This window comes from Carcharhinus amblyrhynchos, chromosome 2, assembly GCF_965287045.1.
Source record: "Carcharhinus amblyrhynchos chromosome 2, sCarAmb.v2.hapA, whole genome shotgun sequence".
Classification (NCBI taxonomy): Eukaryota; Metazoa; Chordata; class Chondrichthyes; order Carcharhiniformes; family Carcharhinidae; genus Carcharhinus; species Carcharhinus amblyrhynchos.
This window is the reverse complement of record NC_137325.1, coordinates 146,306,981-146,324,597: the sequence shown is the minus strand read 5'-3', so window position 1 is coordinate 146,324,597 and position 17,617 is coordinate 146,306,981. Positions and strand designations below refer to the sequence as shown.

Here is a 17,617-nt window from a genome sequence, read left to right as displayed (position 1 = left end):
CCCTACAGTGCAGGAGACCATTCAGCCCATCAAGTCTGCACTGACACTCCAAAAGAACATCTTACCTAGGCCTTTCCCTGTAACCCCATGCATTTACCATGGCTAATCCACCTAATCAGCACATCTTTTGACTATGGGAGGCAACCCATGGAGGCACAGGGAGAACATGCAAACTGTATAGACAGTCACCCAAGGCTCGAAACAAACCTAGGTACATGAGGCTGTGAGGCAGCAGTGCTACCCACTGGATCACCCCAACATTATGAGCATGGATTCCAACTATTGGGAACCACTCATGATAATTTTAATTTTGCCTACAAACAGGATAGGTGGAAAATAAATCCACTACTCCAAGGTAAACATAACTTCTTTAAAAGCTAAAATTTGCCAAAAACGGCCCTGAAAAAATAGAGGTTGGGAAGGCTAGATTGCTTAAAAATCAACAACAAATAAGAATCGTCCATGTCCAAGGTCAAGGATGTGAAAAGAGCAAAATAAGCAGAGCAACAACAGTTGAGATGCTCCAGATTATATCATTTACTTGCCAGTAAATATTAGATCTTTGTCTCCAGACTGTATCAATTGTGAGACCAGTGCACTATCAGACTCTCATACCAGGTAAGATTCCATACTGTATCACTGTTAGACAAAGGGCTGAGGAAATTATCTGAGATAGGAATTTTTACTGTATTTCCTAAAATTGAGAACGTTGAAATGCTTAACATGTTTTCAACAAGATTAGCTACAGGGTAACTATTCTCTCTGGTGGACGAAATCAATAACACAGAGAACAGAGAAACTGTTATTATAATCACCAAAGGTAGTACGGCAGCCATACAGGGGTGGCACAGTGGTTAGCACTGCTGCCTTACAGCGCCAGTGACCCGGGTTCAATTCCTGGCTGGAATTCACTGGAAACAGGAGGAAAATCAGCTCCTACCTGGAAAGACAAGCATTAATGATGTGGGAAGTACTGGATTTACCTTCTAGCCATCAGGACATATCGGTCAACAGGAGAGCCCAGGATGACATTAATGCTGCGGACGGTGTTGATGTTCCGGAAGACAAGCAGCATAGGCCGCGGCAAGTCCTTCAGCACTTGGATAATGCGGTCAATGTGGTTGCTGGCCATGTCCTGCATGTAAGCCCTCTCCTCCCTGGTCAGGATGTTGGCCAGCTGAAAGGCTGCCTCTCGCATGTTGATTGGCCGTTGCATCAAGATCTCACAGAAGAGGAAATAGTCTGCAGGGGAGGAAAAACAGTGAAATAACTGGAGCAAACGGAAAGGTCTGTTGCCTTCGGGGATAGACTAATCAAATGCTGACTAATTACAGCACTACCAGGGGCCTTTCCCAAAAACAGCAGCCCCTGACTCAAAATGGTATGCGCAGTTAAAGGCACAGAATCCATCCTTTACCTCATTCCCAGGTCATAGAGTCAAGTTTACAGCACAGAAATAGGCCCTTCAGCCCAACTTGTCCATGCTGCCCAGTTTTTACAACTAAGCTGGTTCCAATTGCGTATGTTTGGCCCATATCCCTCTATACCTATCTTACTCATGTAACTGTCTAAATGCTTTTTAAAAGACAAAATTATACCTGCCTTTATTACCTAGAATCCGACAGTGCAGAAAGAGGCCATTTGATCCACTGAGTCTGCATCGATCACAATCCCACCCAGGCCCTATCCCCCATAACCCCATGTGTTTACCCTAGCACTAAGGGGCAATTTAACATGGCCAATCCACCTAACCTGCACATTTTTGGACTTGAGAGGAAACTGAAGCACCCCGAGGAAACCCAATAGAAACAGGGAGAATGTGCAAACTCCACACAGACCCAAGCCAGGAATTGAACCCAGGTCACTGGCGCTGTAAGGCAGCAGTGCCAACCACTGTGCCAGCCCTGTATGGCTGCCGTACTACCTTTGATGACTATAATAAGGCTGTTATAGTTTCAGGCAGATATTGAATATTGCAGCCTCACTGCCATTTATACAAACCATTTTTAGATTTTGAATGTCCCAAGGTGCTCACATATACAACTTATAACTAGCTGGTGATAGTTCTGTCACATACCCAATATTTGTTATTCTCATCTCCCTAATCAGTCAATGGGCATCTCACATCTCCCAAACAGGGGGCTAGGGGATTTTCACAGTAACTTCACTGCAGTGCTAATATAAGCATACTTGTGACACTAATAAACTAAACATCTGTTTAAATTTGAGTGGCACTGTACAGTAATAAAGTTCTATTACAATAAGAGCACAATATTATTCAAATTTTTATTTGTGCTCACTAGAAACTGATCATATTCTCTGATAGGCCGAGTCCATTAACTAATTGGCCTTGCATCGTGGATCCTACTGTGTACTGTGTAAAGGACCTGCACGACGAGGCCTCCAAACACTCACAGGGCAGGTACAACATGGAGAAAGATGATTAAACTTGCAATGTTTATGAACATTGGCACCTTTATTCAGGCTGATGTGTAGTACATTAAGTGAAACATCATGTTACGTACTAAGAACTATTCAATCCAATTATAACATTCCAATATTTGTAAATAATATTTAAGGACCAATCTCTGGATACAAAAAGCTCATTCACATAGGCAAGGCATTAATCAGGTCACTCACCTTTGACCCCTAGCTCATTAGCAAATTTCTTCATAGCAGAATCATTGAGGAGAATGATAGAACGCCAGAGTTTGCACAGACTAATCCGGTCCCTAAGAGCAAATACAATGTCAAACACATGATCTGGGTTGAAGGATCAGGGATTTCTCAGTCACACGTTTACTGTACTTCTCTCCCTCACAATACCTGCCAAAAAGTGTTGGCAAAACCATCAGCACCAGGACCCACTAAACTCAGACAAATATCACTATTCCTGCATCATTCTTAGGTCAAAATCCTGGAATTTCATGCACTGAGTTTCTTCACCACATGGACTTAAATGGTTCAAGACAGCTCACCACCATTTTCACAGAGAGATTAATAAATGTTTGCCTTGCCAGTGACGGGCATATCTGAGAACATGTCAGCTGATCAGTGTTCCCCAGCAATACATCTTTTTTGGTTCAAGTTCCTAAAGCACCAACAGCCTTTATTTAACTGGCCAGTCTCAACATAACCCTGGACGATGACTTTTGGCAGCTGAGAATACACCTAGCCAATTACAGACACCCAGCATTGCAAGTAATTAGAAGAACTAATAGAATGCTATCATTTATTCTGAGGAAAATTGAAAACATGATTAGGAGGATTATGTTTCAGTTATACAGAGAAGTGGTGAGACTGCCTCGGTAATGTATGCAGTATTGGTCTTCTTATTTAAGGAAAAATGTAAATACATTAGCTGTTCAAAGAAGGTTTACTAGATTAATACCAGCAACAGGCAGGTTTTCTAATGAATAAATGTTGGGATAAGTTAATCTTGTATCCACTGGCGTTTAGAAGAATAAGAGGTGACTTGATTGACAGAGTGGATATGGAGAGGATATTTCCTCTTGTGGGAGAATCTAGAGCTAATTGAATCATAGAAACCCGACAGTGCAGAAGGAGGCCATTCAGCCCATCAAGTCTGCATTGACAACAATCCCCCCCAGGCCTTAAGTCACAACCCCATATATTTACCATGCTAATCCCTCAAACCTACACATCCAGGGATACTATGGACTATTTAGCTTGGCCAATCAACCTAACCCGTATAGCTTTGGACCGTGGGAGGAAACTGGAGCACCTGGAGGAAACCAATGCAGACACGGGGAGAATGTGCTGACTTCATGCAGACAGTGACCCAAGCTAGGAATCGAACCCAGGTTCCTGGGAGCTGTGAGGCAGCAGTGCTACCCACTGTGCCACCCTAGGAGGTCATGGATAAAAGTTTATTTATGTCACAAGTAGGCTTACATTAACACTGCAAAGAAGTTATTGTGAAAATCCCCTCATTGCCACACTCTGGCAAGTACACTGAGGGAGAATTTAACATGGCCAATGCACCCAACAAACATGTCTTTCAGACTGTGGGAGGAAACCGGAGTACCTGGAGGAAACCCATGCAGACTGCGCAGACAGTGACCCAAACTGGCAATTCAAACCCGGGTCTCTGGCACTGTCAGGCAGCAGTGCTAACCACTGTGGCACCGTGCTGCCCCTTATTAAAAATAGGGAGTCTTCCATTTAAGGAAGAGAGGAAGGAATGTTTTTGTATGCATTCACCCACACTGATATATCCACCCTTGCTCTCAAACAAATACAATCACCCACTTCACACACAAGATAGCAATTAGCAAAAGGAAACCTTTGGGGAAGTAGGGGTGTAATGCTCTTGTCACTGGACTAGATTCAGATTCAGAGCAAGATCTGGGGACCTGGGTTCAAATCCCATTATGGCACATGGTGAAATGTGAATTCAATAAAAAAAATCTGGAATTAGAAATCCCATGACCATGAAACCATTGTTGATTGCTGTAAAAACCCATCTGGTTCACTAATGTCCTTTAGAGAAGGAAGCCTGCTGTCCTTACCTGGATGTGGTTGACCCTTAAACGCCCTCTGTAGTGGAGGGCAGTTAGGGATGAACAATAAATGTTGGCCCAGCCAATGATGTCCATATCAAGTGAATGAATAATTAAAAAAAAACTTAGCCAATGATGTAAAAGCCAACTGTAGTCCTGTCTCTAATAACTCAGTACAGATTAGAGATTAAACCAGTAAGGCAGTTGATGAACTAGTGATCCACATCCCAGTCTGGATTGATGTCTTCTAAGTTGCTGAGAAACTTAGGGTAAAATTAGGGAGATGCTGGCCATAATATTCTTAGTTAAAGTGATTGTGGCAGAGGACTAGAGAATTGCAGTCTTAAAAAAGGTAGAGAAATAAACTTAAGGCCAGTCAATTAAACATCACTGACAAAAAAACTTCAGAAAAAATATTCGGGGACAAAATCAACAGGGATTTAGATAAGCATAAGACTACTACAGGAGAGTCAATGGTTAAAGGCAAATTGTGTTTGAATAACTTGATTACATTTTCTGTTCTGGTTGCCTTGCGAAAGGGATTTGATGAAGTCCTGCATATCAGATTCATCAGCATGGGTTAAAAGGGGCAATAGTAGCATGAATATAAAACTGGCTGAGGGACAGAAAGCAGTTTTGGTGAACAACTGTTTTTCAGACAGGATGGATGCAGTAAGGAGAGTTCCCGAGTATTTTTTTTATTCAGTCAGGGTGGGTGTCGCTGGCTGGGCCAGCATTTATTGCCCATCCCCAACAGGCCTTGAACTGAGTGGTTTGCTCAGCCATTTCAGAGACAACCACTTTGCTGTAGGTCTGGAATCACACGTAGGCCAGCAGATCCAGGTAAGGACAGCAGATTTCCTTCTCTTAAGGACATGAGTGGACCAGATGGGTTTTATGACAATGATTTCATGGCCAGCCTTCTTTAAATTCTAGATTTTTATTGAATTTAAATTGCACCTTCTGCAGTAGTGGGATTTGAACCCAGGACCCCAGAGCATTACCCTGGATCTTCACTTTAATAGTCCAGTACAATGCTACTGCCTCCCAATATTATTTATGCTGAAAATTAATAACTTGGAATTGAGAGGGGGGAAGGGCATGGTTCATGCTCTATTTTGAATAATGGTGCAGTTCCTAAAATTTGCAAGTGACATTTGCATGCAATAAAGGAATATTTGTAATTATGGGTGACTATAACCTGCATAGAGATTGGGCAAATCACATCATAGTGAAGGAATTTCTGAAGTGTGTATGGGATAGTTTTCTGGATCAATATATTGAGGAACAAATAGTGAACCAGAAATGTTGGGGAACACAGGGTTTAGTGAGAGGGAAGAACCAAAGGAAATCAGTAATAGTAGGGAAATGGAGCTGGGGAAATTGATGAGATTGAAGGCGGATAAATCCTCAGGCCTGATAATCTACATCCCAGAGTAATGAAGGAAGTGGCTTGAGAAATAGTGGTCTTCATCCAAGTTTCTGTAGACTCTGGAACAATTCCTACTGATTGGACAGTAGCTAATAAAGGGAAGTCGAGAGAAAACAAGTAATTATAGACCAGCCAGTCTAACATTGGTAATGGGGAAAATTCTACAGTTTGTCATCAAGGATTTTATAGCAGAGGACTTGGAAATCAGTGTCAGAATTGGATAGTCAGCACAGGAATATATGTTAGCACTACCCTCATCACTCTGCCTTACTGCTTCCTCAACAAATTCTATCAAATTAGTGAGACATGATCTTTCCTTAAAAATACATACATCTTTTATGATATTAAATATCCAGATCAAATCTCCTCCAAGCAGAGAGGGCTGAGGAGGACGACCCTACTTTTCCAAGTTATAAATGTGACCTGTTCTGCTACCTCACAAAAGATTTGTGCTATCTAGATTTCTGTTCTTGCACCCCCATTTTACAGTTATAACATTTAGCCCACATTGACTCTCATCTTCTTATCAAATTCTATCACTTCATACTTTGTTCTGTTGAATGTCATTTTTCATGTATTTCCCTTCAATTAGCCCTACGTCCTCCTGAAATCCAGTGGCTATATTCCTCTCTGCTTACTACACTTCAACAGTTTCACGTCGTAGAAAATAAGGATAGAGACCATCCTGGGAATTACAGACCGGTAAGCCTTACTTCTGTTGTGGGCAAAGTTTTGGAAAGAATTATAAGGGATAGGATTTATAATCATCTAGAGGGAAATAAATTGATTAGGGATAGTCAACACGGTTTTGTGAAGGGTAGGTCATGCCTCACAAACCTTATCGAGTTGTTTGAAAAGGTGACCAAAGAGGTGGATAAGGGTAACGCAGTTGACGTGGTGTATGTGGATTTTAGCAAAGCGTTTGATAAGGTTCCCCATGGTAGGCTACTGCAGAAAATGCAGATGCATGGGATTGAGGGTGATTTAGCAGTTTGGTTCAGGAACTGGCTAGCTGTTAGAAGACAGAGGGTGGTGGTTGACAGGAAATATTCAACCTGGAGTTCAGTTACAAGTGGTGTACCTCAGGGATCTGTTTTGGGGCCACTGCTGTTTGTCATTTTTATAAACGACCCAGATGAGGGTGTAGAAGGATGGATTAGTAAATTTGCTGACGACACCAAAGTCGGAGGAGGTGTAGACAGTGAGGATGGATGTTACAGTTTGCAGAGGGACATAGATAAGCTGCAGAGCTGGGCTGAGAGGTGGCAAATGGAGTTTAATACAGAAAAGTGTGAGGTGATTCACTTTGGTAAGAGTAACAGGAGTACAGAGTATAGGGCTAATGGAAGGACTCTTAGTACTGTTGATGAGCAGAGAGATCTCGGGGTATATGTGCATAGCTCCCTGAAAGTTGGCACCCAGGTTGATAAGGTTGTTAAGAAGGTGTACGGTGTGTTAGCTTTTATTGGTAGGGGGACTGAATTTTGGAGCCGTGAGGTCATGTTGCAACTGTACAAAACTCTGGTGCAGCTGCACTTGGAGTATTGCATACAGTTCTGGTCGCCGCATTATAAGAAAGATGTGGAGGCCTCACCAAGGCCCTATATTATTTCAGCAAAACATCTCTGCTCCTCTACTCAAATCCTCTCACAATGAAGGCCAACATATCATTTTCCTTTTTACTGCTGCTGCACCTGCATGCTTACGGCCAGATAGTAATCTGTCTCCTGTTTTTACTCCCAAAGTGAATAACCACATTTATCCACATTATACAATATCTGCTATTCATTTGCCCACTCACTCAGCTTGTCCAATCACACTGAAGCTTCTCTGCATCCTCCCCACAGCTCACTTTCCCACCCAACTTTGTGTCATCTGCAAATTTGAAGATATTGCATTTAGCTTCCTCTTCCAAATCATATATACAGTGAATAACTGGGGCCCTAGCACCAATCCCTGTGCTACCCCACTAATCACTACCTGTCATTTGGAAAAATACTCATAAAATTTATTCCTATTCTGTGTATCCTGTCTGCCAAGCAGCAATCAGTTTTCTATCCTTTTCAATGCACTATACTCAATTCCATGCCCTTTAATTCTACACACTAATCTCTTGTGGAACTTTGTTAAAAGCGTTCTGAAAGTCCAAATAAACCATACCCACTGGCTCCTTCTCATCAATCCGACTCACTGTTGGACCAGTAATCTAGAGACACAGATAATGCTCTGGGGTTCTAGGCTCAATTCCCACCATGGCGATGGTGGAATTTGATTTGATTTATTATTGTCACATGTATTAGTATGCAGTGAAAATTATTGTTTCTTGTGTGCTATGCAAAGCATACTGTTCATAGAGAAGGAAAGGAGAGAGTGCAGAATGTAGTGTTACAGTCATAGCTAGGGTGTAGAAAAAGATTAACTTAATGCGAGGTAGGTCCATTCAAAAGTCTGATGGCAGCAGGAAAGAAGCTGTTCTCGAGTCAGTTGGTACGTGACTTCAGACTTCTGTACCTTTTTCCCAAAGGAAGAAGGTGGAAGAGAGAACGTCCGGGGTGCGTGCAGTCCTTAATTACACTGGCTGCTTTGCTGAGGCAGCGGGAAGTATAGACAGAATCAATGGATGGGAGGCTGGTTTGCGTGATGGATTGGGCTACATTCACGACCTTTTGTAGTTTCTTGCAGTCTTGGGGCGAGCAGGAGCCATACCAAGCTGTGATACAACCAGAAACAATGCTTTCTATGGGGCATCTGTAAAAGTTGGTGAGAGTCATGGTTGACATGCCAAATTTCCTTAGTCTTCTGAGGAAGTAGAGGCGTTGGTGGGCTTTAGTAACTATAGTGTCAGCATGGTGGGGGGAGAGAACCAGGACAGATTATTAGTCAATTCGGTAGAAATCTGGAACTAAAAGTCTAATGATGAGCATGAAACCATTGTTTCACAGGTTCACAGAAAGGCAGCGCTCTGCCCTTTTGTGGCATTTAATGACTCTGCCTTCTCCTGTCGTCTCTGTAGGTCGGATACATAAGCCTTTCTACAGCTGAACTGAAAGAGGTGAACCTACATTCTTGTCTGTGATATACAGGTCCATTCACGACTCAAGGACCTGATCAACCTTAGAACCTACTTGCTTATTATTCTCAATGAAATACCCAACCTACGTGCAATAGAACATGCTTTGAACCAGTGTTCCCCTATCCCACTCCTCTCCTGTATAACATTTGGCTCTAGAATCAGTAATTGTTCTACAGTATGTCTTACACACAGACACCCTCCTTATGAGAACTGGAACAGGGAGATCCTAGATTGTGTTTGGAAGACAGATTGCCAAAATACTGTGTGTGGGATATGAACAAGTGAACAATTCTGCCGAGCAGGATACAGATTCCTGAAGACTTCCACCATCTCCAGGAATTGGCTTCCTTTAGGAAGGCAACAGCACTCACCAGGAGGCTGTATTGTTAGCAGCAGTAGCAGTTAAATGGTTAACTTTCTCACCAAGGCTGTCTCAGGCTTACAAGTGATTTGTAACTTTTAAAATAAAAACACAGGCATACCTCAGCCAACTCGAGAGAACAAGGCCAGTCCAGCAGACTTCTAAGATAAGCTGAGTACAATCTCAATTTGTCTCTTCACAGAACAGGAGAGTAAATATTCTGTTGATGGATTTCTGACACACAGCCAATGGTGTAGGCTGAGAAATCTGGCTCTAGAACTGTCCACTTTACATTCCTCCTCTTTGTTGCATCATTAATCTAACATCAACCCTCAGTTCAAAACTCAAACCTTGGAGAACTTGTTTTTTTCACTCATGCTGAAAACTCTGGAACTCTCTCAACTTTTTGTTTCCTGTAAGCTTGGATTGCAGCAGACATTATGTGTGGCACACTGTCAATGTCAGAAAGTTAAATTCAACTCACAGTCCAGAGATATCAATATCATCACAGAAAGTGGCCATTTAGGCCTGCTGTGAAGGAGCAATTTATATTGTAGCACTCCCCAGCCTTTTCCCTTAAACATGCACATTCCTCATTTTCAGATAATTATCTAATATCCTCCTAAATTCCTCAAATGAACGTACCTCCATCTCACTCTCTGGCTGAAAATGTTTCTCATGTCTCCATTGCATCTTTTGTTAATTACCTTAAATCTGTGCCTGCTCGTTCTTGATCCTTCCACCAATGGGAACTGGTTTCCCTAAATGCTCTGTCCATAACCCTCACGATTTTGAGCATCTCTACGAATATCAGCCGTCAATCTTCTCTTCTCCAAGAGAAACTGTCCCAATTGCTCCTTTTTATCTACATAATGCAAGTTCCTCATCTCTGGAACCATACTCAGGCTAACGTTCCCAGCACATAACAGAGAAAGGGCAGCACTGCCAGAGGTGACGTCTTTCAGATGAACATTTATGCCAAATCTTCTTTCTCCCAGATGCATGTTAAAAAAAATTCCATGCATTATTTTGAGTGGTACAGTAGTTAGTATTGCTGCCTCAGAGCGCCAGGGACTTGGGTTCAATTCCTGGCTTGGGTCACTGTCAATGCAGAGTTTGCAAGTCCTCCCCGTGACTGCGTGGGTTTCCTCCGGGTGCTCTAGTTTCCTCCCACAGTCCAAAAGGCATGCTCATAGGTGCACTGGCCATACTGAATTGCCCTTTAGTGTGTGTAGCTTAGAAGGATTAGCGAGGTAAATATGTGGGTTAAAGGGATAGGGCCTAAGTGGGATTGTTGTCGGTACAGACTTGATGGGTCAAATGGCCTCCTTCTGTTTTGCAGAGATTCTATGATTTTAGGAGCATGGAAATTATCCTTGTCCTGTCTAACATTTATCCCTCAATCAACATCATTATAGCTGATTAGACAGATTAGTTATCACATTGTTGTTTGTGGATTCTTGATTTGTGCAAATTGGCTGTCACATTTCCTACATTACAACTTCATAAATATGAACTGGTTATAAATGATTTTGAGATAGCCTGAGGTGCTAAAAACATGCTATCAATTTCTTCTTTCATCCCATGTAAAGCTATCTTTTTCAGCTCCATTTACAAACTCAAATAATCTGTCATAATCAAATTCTCCTTCACATCAAAAGTTATACTCCGAGTGTTTGTCATCTATCTTTACAAAGTAATAGCAGTAACAAGAAGCCCTTAAGACGGGATTTACAGTCATTCCAAAAAATATCTTAACAGAGCAACACAAAATGCGACCAGGATTAATTTAATAAGCACCAGTGCTTTTAGTAGGAAAAGTCAGGACAGTATAGTCCAAAAAGTGGCTGCTGCTTTGAGCAGCAAGATACTGCATTAACAATCCAGAAAGTGCAATGAAAATAAAAATCTATCAATAGAAGCAACAATCTGTCAAGTGATGCAAATACCAAACTGATTCATCATTGTCCTTTAGCTGGTCAGGCCTTTGTGACTAGTTCCATACTAGTGCGGTCGAGTAAACCACTAAGTTGCATCAAAACTACTACAAAGGGTGAAGTCCCAACCAAGCAGAGTGTGTTCATCTGATGGGCTGCAGTGGTTTAAGAAGGCAGCCCACCATCACCTCAAGGCCAGCAATGATGGGCGATAAGTGCTGGCCTAGCCAGCAAATCCCACTTATTAACAATGATTTCTGAAAAAAACACTTACTTTATATCCAGGCTTTCATACAATCCATGATCTAGGAGCACCAGTTCTGCTTTTCCATCAGGGCCTTTCCTAACCAACACTGCACAACAGAGAGAAAAAAGCATCAAATATTAATTTGACTCTTTTGGATAAAGAGGAATTACATGGGACAGGGGAAGAGAAAGGCTGGAACAAGACAAAAATCACTCAACATCTCAGGAAATGCATGTCAGCCTATTCAGATGGATGATAAAGATCCTGTAAGGGGAGCATTCCTCTATCAACAAAACAATAAAAAGGTTGACCTTACTGCTGTTTGAGATTTCTTGCTGTGGGAGACTGGCCTCCTTATCGGTCTATAAATTTATAGGTTATTTATACGTGTGCACGTGGGTTTGTGTAACACTGACATCTTCGAGATGCAATATAGAAATACTATATGGTGCTCCTGCTGAAGATAGTCACATTCAATGACATTACCATTGCTGAATCCCCCACTAACATCATGAGAGAGTCACCACTGCAACAGAACTGGAGCAGCCATAAAAATACAGTGACTACAAAAGCAGCAAAGATGCTAACTCACCTCCTGACTCCCCAAAGCCTATCAGGCTCAAGTCTCGAGTGTGATGGGTGCAGCTCCAACACTCAAGAAACTGAACATCATCCAGGACAAAGCAGCCCTGCTTGATTGGCATGATATCAACAACATCTATTCCCTCTGCCACCACAGTGGCAGTAGTGTGTCCATCTATAAGATTCACTGCAGTAACTCAGCAAGGCTCCCTTGACAGCACCTTGCAAATCCATGACCCCTCCCACCTAGGACAAAGGCAGCAGGAACAGCACCATCTGCAATTTCCCCTCCAACCCACTTACCATCCTGACTTGTAAATATATCACCATTCCTTCAGAGTCACTGAGTCAAAATCCTGGAAATCCCTCCCCAACAGATGTGCAGTCTACCTACATCTCAGCGATTACAGCAGTTCAAGAAGGCAGCTCAAAACTACCTTCTCAAGGGCAACAAAAATGTTGGCCTTGCCAGTGATGCCAATATCCCATGACAGAGAAAAAAAATTTGCTGCCTTTGTCCATAATCTGTTTATCCATCACTGCTGCTGACCTACATCTCCAACCAGAAATGCCTTGGAATTTTAAAATTCTCATCCTCATGTTCCAATCTCCCCCAATCTCCATAGCCTCCTACAGCCCTAAAATCTTCTGAGATCTCGATGTTCCTTTAACTCAGGTTTCTTGTACATCCCCCATTTTAATCACTCCATAAATAGCAGTAGTGTGTGCAGCTGCCTATAGCTCTGGGATTATGTTCCTAAACACCCATCTTTCTCTGCCCCTTTCAAATGCTCCTTGAAAGCTACCTCTCTGCTATGTTTGTGGTCACTTGTTCTAATATTTCCTGAAATGGCTCAGCATCAAATTTTGTTTGAAAATGTTCCTGTAGAGAACCTTGGGATGTTGATGGTGCTATATAAATGCCTGGTGTTATTGATCACAAGTAGCTTTCCCCCTTTTCAGTCTCTGCTTTCAGTTATATAAACTAATTCTGGTCAAACTAGATGTATTTTCTACTGTAGCATTTGTACTTCAAAGATGTGAAGTTTTGGTGGTCTAGTGCTCCCCCACAGTTCTCAGACTTACCATTCCCAGGGTGGGGGTCAGCGTGGATGAACCCAGTATAAAATATCTGTTCTGCAAAAGTCCTGACCAGTTTGTCTGCAACCTGAGGAAAGGAGTTGGTGTGTCAGTGTACAGTGCAACTCTTCCAGCTGCTTTTTCAACAGTACTGCCAATCATAACAGATGGTGGGTGTGCAACACAGGCATAGACATGACACCAGAGAAACTAGAACAGCCACTGCAAACCCTTCCTCGTCTTTGGCATCTTAAAAGATCTGAATTTGACCCTCTCAACAAAGGCATTTAATCAATCCATTTTTCCAATTCAATGATATCTCAACGTTGGCTGGCCTGGTTGGGCATCACAGGCAAGGCTGCATTTATTACTGAGTCCTAGGAGCCTCCAAAGGGATGATGGTGGACTGCTCCCTTAAATGGCTGCAGTCCATGAGACATAGAGACACCCAACATGTTGTTGGGAAGGAGTTCCAGAATTTTGATCCAGTAATGATGAATAACTATGGATATATTTCCAAGTCAGGATTGAGAGAGACTTGGAGGAAAACTTCCAGGTGATAGTGTTCCCATGTGTCTGCTAAGGCAGCAGAGGTTGCTGTCGAAGGAATAATTTGCCGCAGCATATCTTGCAGATAGTATGCACAGCACCATGTTGTGTCAGTGGCAGATGAAGTAGCTGGTTTCAGTGATTTGCCATCCAGACAAGGAACTCACATGTTACATCCAGATTCGAGCAGATTTTTGTGGACATCAGCAACAGGAGTTGCACATTAAAGCCATCACTTAGTGCAGGCTGGGAGAAAACTTTGTGCAGGGTTGTCAGGGAGCAAGGGATGCTTTGGTACAGGGTAGGTGCTGGGAATAAACTATTATATTTTTCAAAGGACAAGTGACTTTTAACAGCTTTAAAGTTCATCGAGAAAGCTGGGGAGACAGTGGGTTTGACTTTGGATCGTTCTAGCCAAGAGTGTGCACAGCCGCAATAGATTGAAAGACTATAAGCTTTAAATGATACACAGCCAACAAATACTGGCAGGGACTGTACAGCAATTAGATTAACATTTAAAGAAATATAATCTCTCAGGGTTTCCACTTCTGGTCCCCATCAAACAAACCCTCTCAGAATATAGCATGTATGGGCATCAGATGATGAAATTGACCTATTATACTCTCTGGGCCCACAGTTAAACTGACCTATTAACATATACTGTCTGAAGAGCGAGGCGAGGCCAGTAAGCGAGGCGAGGCCAGTGAGCGAGCAGGCGAGCAAGCGAGGCAAGACCAGAGGGCTCCTAGTGTCTGTCCATGAGCCATTGCCTTCAGAAGAGATGAGGAATAAATTTGAGAGAGTGGATGAGGAAAATCTGCACTTACATCTTTGACACTCAAGCCCTGTTGCTCAATTTCATCAACGTTGGTGACTTTACAGCCCTCGCAGTAATCTGCAGTCAGGATTCGCTGAAAGTAAAAGCATACACAGATTAAGCAGAAATACATCATACATTTACAGAGCCAACAAAAGGCAGAAAATGCCTATGCACAGCAATAGAAGGTGAGTGTGAGTGACTCTGTGGTAAAATGGAAAGGAGGGGTTTAGACAGGTAGAATCTAGACAGCTGGATCACAGTAAACAAAGGTTCCATCTTTGCAATTGAATAGAGTGCTTAGGGAAAGTGCAGAATATCATCGGACAAACCAATACACAAACGAGAAATTAGACTAACGTTTAAAGGAAAAGCTTACAGAATTATTAGAAAAATGGTTACACAGGATCAAGAGGAAGTGTTAGCGTGGATATGAAGTTGGCTAAGGTTGAGAAAACAACATTGTTTTTTTCAGACTGGAAGAAGGTTTTCAATGGTACAAAAATAGGAACTAGGAGTAGGGGTAGGTCACTCGGTCCTTAGAGCTGTTGCACATTCAATAAGATCGTGGCTGATCATCTTTCAGCCCCTGATAACCTTTCATCCCCTTGTTTATCAAGTATCTACTGAGAGCTGCCTTAAAAATATTCAAGGGATCTGCTTTCACTGCCTTTTGAGGAAGAGAATTTCAGAGACTGATAACCATCAGAGAAAAACATTTTCCTCATTTCTGTCATAAACAGCAGACCTCTTATTTTTAAACAATTCAAGCTTCTCTGACAACAGGAAACCTCCTTTCCACATCTACCCCATCAAGACTCAAGATTGTTAAGAGATCTCACGTGGTTGGGTTGGGACCAATGTTCTTTTTGATACATATTAAATGACCTGCACCTTGGCACAGAGGCATTATTTCAAAGTTTGCAGATAGAGTCATAGAGGTTTGCAGTATGGAAACAGGCCCTTCGATCCAATTTGTCCATGCCGTCCTTTTTATTAAACCACTGAGGTAGTCCCAATTGCTTGCGTTCAATCCATATCCGTCTAGACTCATCTTACCCATGTAACTATCTAAACACTTTTTAAAAGACAAAATTGTACCCACCTTTACTGCTGCTTCTGGCAGCTTGTTCCAGACACTCATCACCCTCTGTGTGAAAAATTGCCCCTCTGGACACTTGTATCTCTCCCCTCTCACCTTAAACCTATACCCTCTAGTTTCAGACTCCCCTACCTTTGGGAAAAGATATCGACTATCTAGCTGATCTATGCCCCCCATTATTTTAAGACCTTTGTAAGATCACCCCTCAGCCTCCCATATTCCAGGGAAAAATGTTCCAGTCTATCCAGCCTTTCTTACTGCTGCAGCAAATCAGGCTCATGCAAAAATAGTAAAAAAAAATAAAGATTTTCATTCTGAATGCGTGAGTATTCGCAATAACATAGCACAAATAAAGATAAATGGTTTAAATCGAATCACCATTACATGGTTATAAGGAGATCGAGGTTGAGAAATAAATATTCCAAAGTATACAATGTTTCAACAGTGGTTATACTGACAGATAGAGTATTACAAAAAAATAATTGGAGCATGTAACAAAGACAATGTAATAGTTATGTGGAACTTTAATCTTCAAATAAATTGAAGAAATCAATTTGGCAAAGGTGGTCTAGAAGACTAGTTTCTAGAATGCATTAGTTTCTTGAAGCAATGTGTTGTGGAACCGACTATGGACCTAGTATTATGCAATGAGACAGGGTCAGAACAGGATGACGAAGGGGTTAATAAGAGTGATGTAGTTAAAGTAATCATAATCAACAACGGAAAAATATTAGATAAACTTTTGGAATTAAAATCCAACAAATGCCCAGAACCTAAAAGGGTTCTGAAGGAGATAGCTGCAGACACGGAGGATGTGCTGCTTGTGATTTTCCAAAATTCTCTAGACTCTGGAATGATCCATGTGGATTGGAAGTTAGCAAATGTAATTGCAATAGTATCTTGATCAATTGGGCCGTGGGCTGACGAATGGCAGATTGAGTTTAATTTAGACAAATGCGAGATGATGTATTTTGGTAGATTGAACCAGGGCAGGACTTATTCAGTTAATGGGGAGAGTTACAGAACAAAGAGATCTAGGGATACATGTTCATAACTCTTTGAAAGTGGAGTCACAGAGTGGTGAAACAGGCATTCGGCATGCTTGGTGTCATCGGTCAAAACATTGAATACAGGAGTTAGAACATCTTGTTGAAGTTGTACAAGACACTGGTAAGGCCACACTTTGAATACTGTGTACAATTCTGGTCACCCTATTATAGAAAGGATATTATGAAATTAGTAAGAGTGCAGAAAAGATTTACTAGGATGCTACAAGGACTTGATGGATTGAGTTATAAGAAGAGGCTGAATAGACTGGGACTTTTCTCTCTGGAGTGTAGAAGGCTGAGTATAGAGGTCTATAAAATAATGACAGGCATAGACAAGGTACACAGTCAATATCTTTTCCCAAAGGTAGGGGAGTCTAAAACTAGAGGGCATAGCTTTAAGGTGAGAGGGGAGAGATACAAAAGTGTCCAGAGGGACAATTTTTCCCACACAGAGGGTGGTGAGTGTCTGGAACAAGCTGCCAGAGGTAGTAGTGGAGGTGGGTACAATTTTATCTTTTAAAAAGCATTTAGATAGTTACATGGGTACGATGGGTATAGAGTATAGGGGAAATATGCAGGCAATTGGGATTAGCTTAGGGGTTTTAAAAAAAGGGCAGCATGGACAAGTTGGGCTGAAGGGCCTGTTTCCATGCTGTAAATCTCTATGACTCTATAAATATAGCACCGCTTTTTAAGAAAGGAGGGAGAGAGAAAACAGGGAAATTCAGGCCTCTAAGCCTGGCATCAATTGTTCAGAAAATGCTGGAAACTGTAAGAAAATCTTAACAATGCACTTAAAAAATAATTAAAATCATGTTTGAATGAGTTTTTTTGAAGGGGTGACCAAGAAGGTAGATGAGGGCAG

The 17,617-nt window shown here is 41.9% G+C and overlaps 1 protein-coding gene across 2 annotated transcripts in view; it reads right to left on the bottom strand.

Annotated features, from left to right (window-relative positions):
- The window catches only part of adck5 (aarF domain containing kinase 5), a 79,222-nt gene that overhangs the window by 6,298 nt on the left and 55,307 nt on the right, over window positions 1–17,617 (bottom strand). For both annotated transcript variants that reach the window (XM_080213914.1, XM_080213922.1), the window contains 5 exons: window positions 14,612–14,695; window positions 13,242–13,323; window positions 11,601–11,679; window positions 2,641–2,732; window positions 984–1,242 (listed from right to left, as the gene is read on the bottom strand). In XM_080213914.1, the coding sequence (XP_080070040.1) occupies window positions 984–1,242; window positions 2,641–2,732; window positions 11,601–11,679; window positions 13,242–13,323; window positions 14,612–14,695 (596 nt within the window). The remainder of the gene's footprint in view (window positions 1–983; window positions 1,243–2,640; window positions 2,733–11,600; window positions 11,680–13,241; window positions 13,324–14,611; window positions 14,696–17,617) is intronic.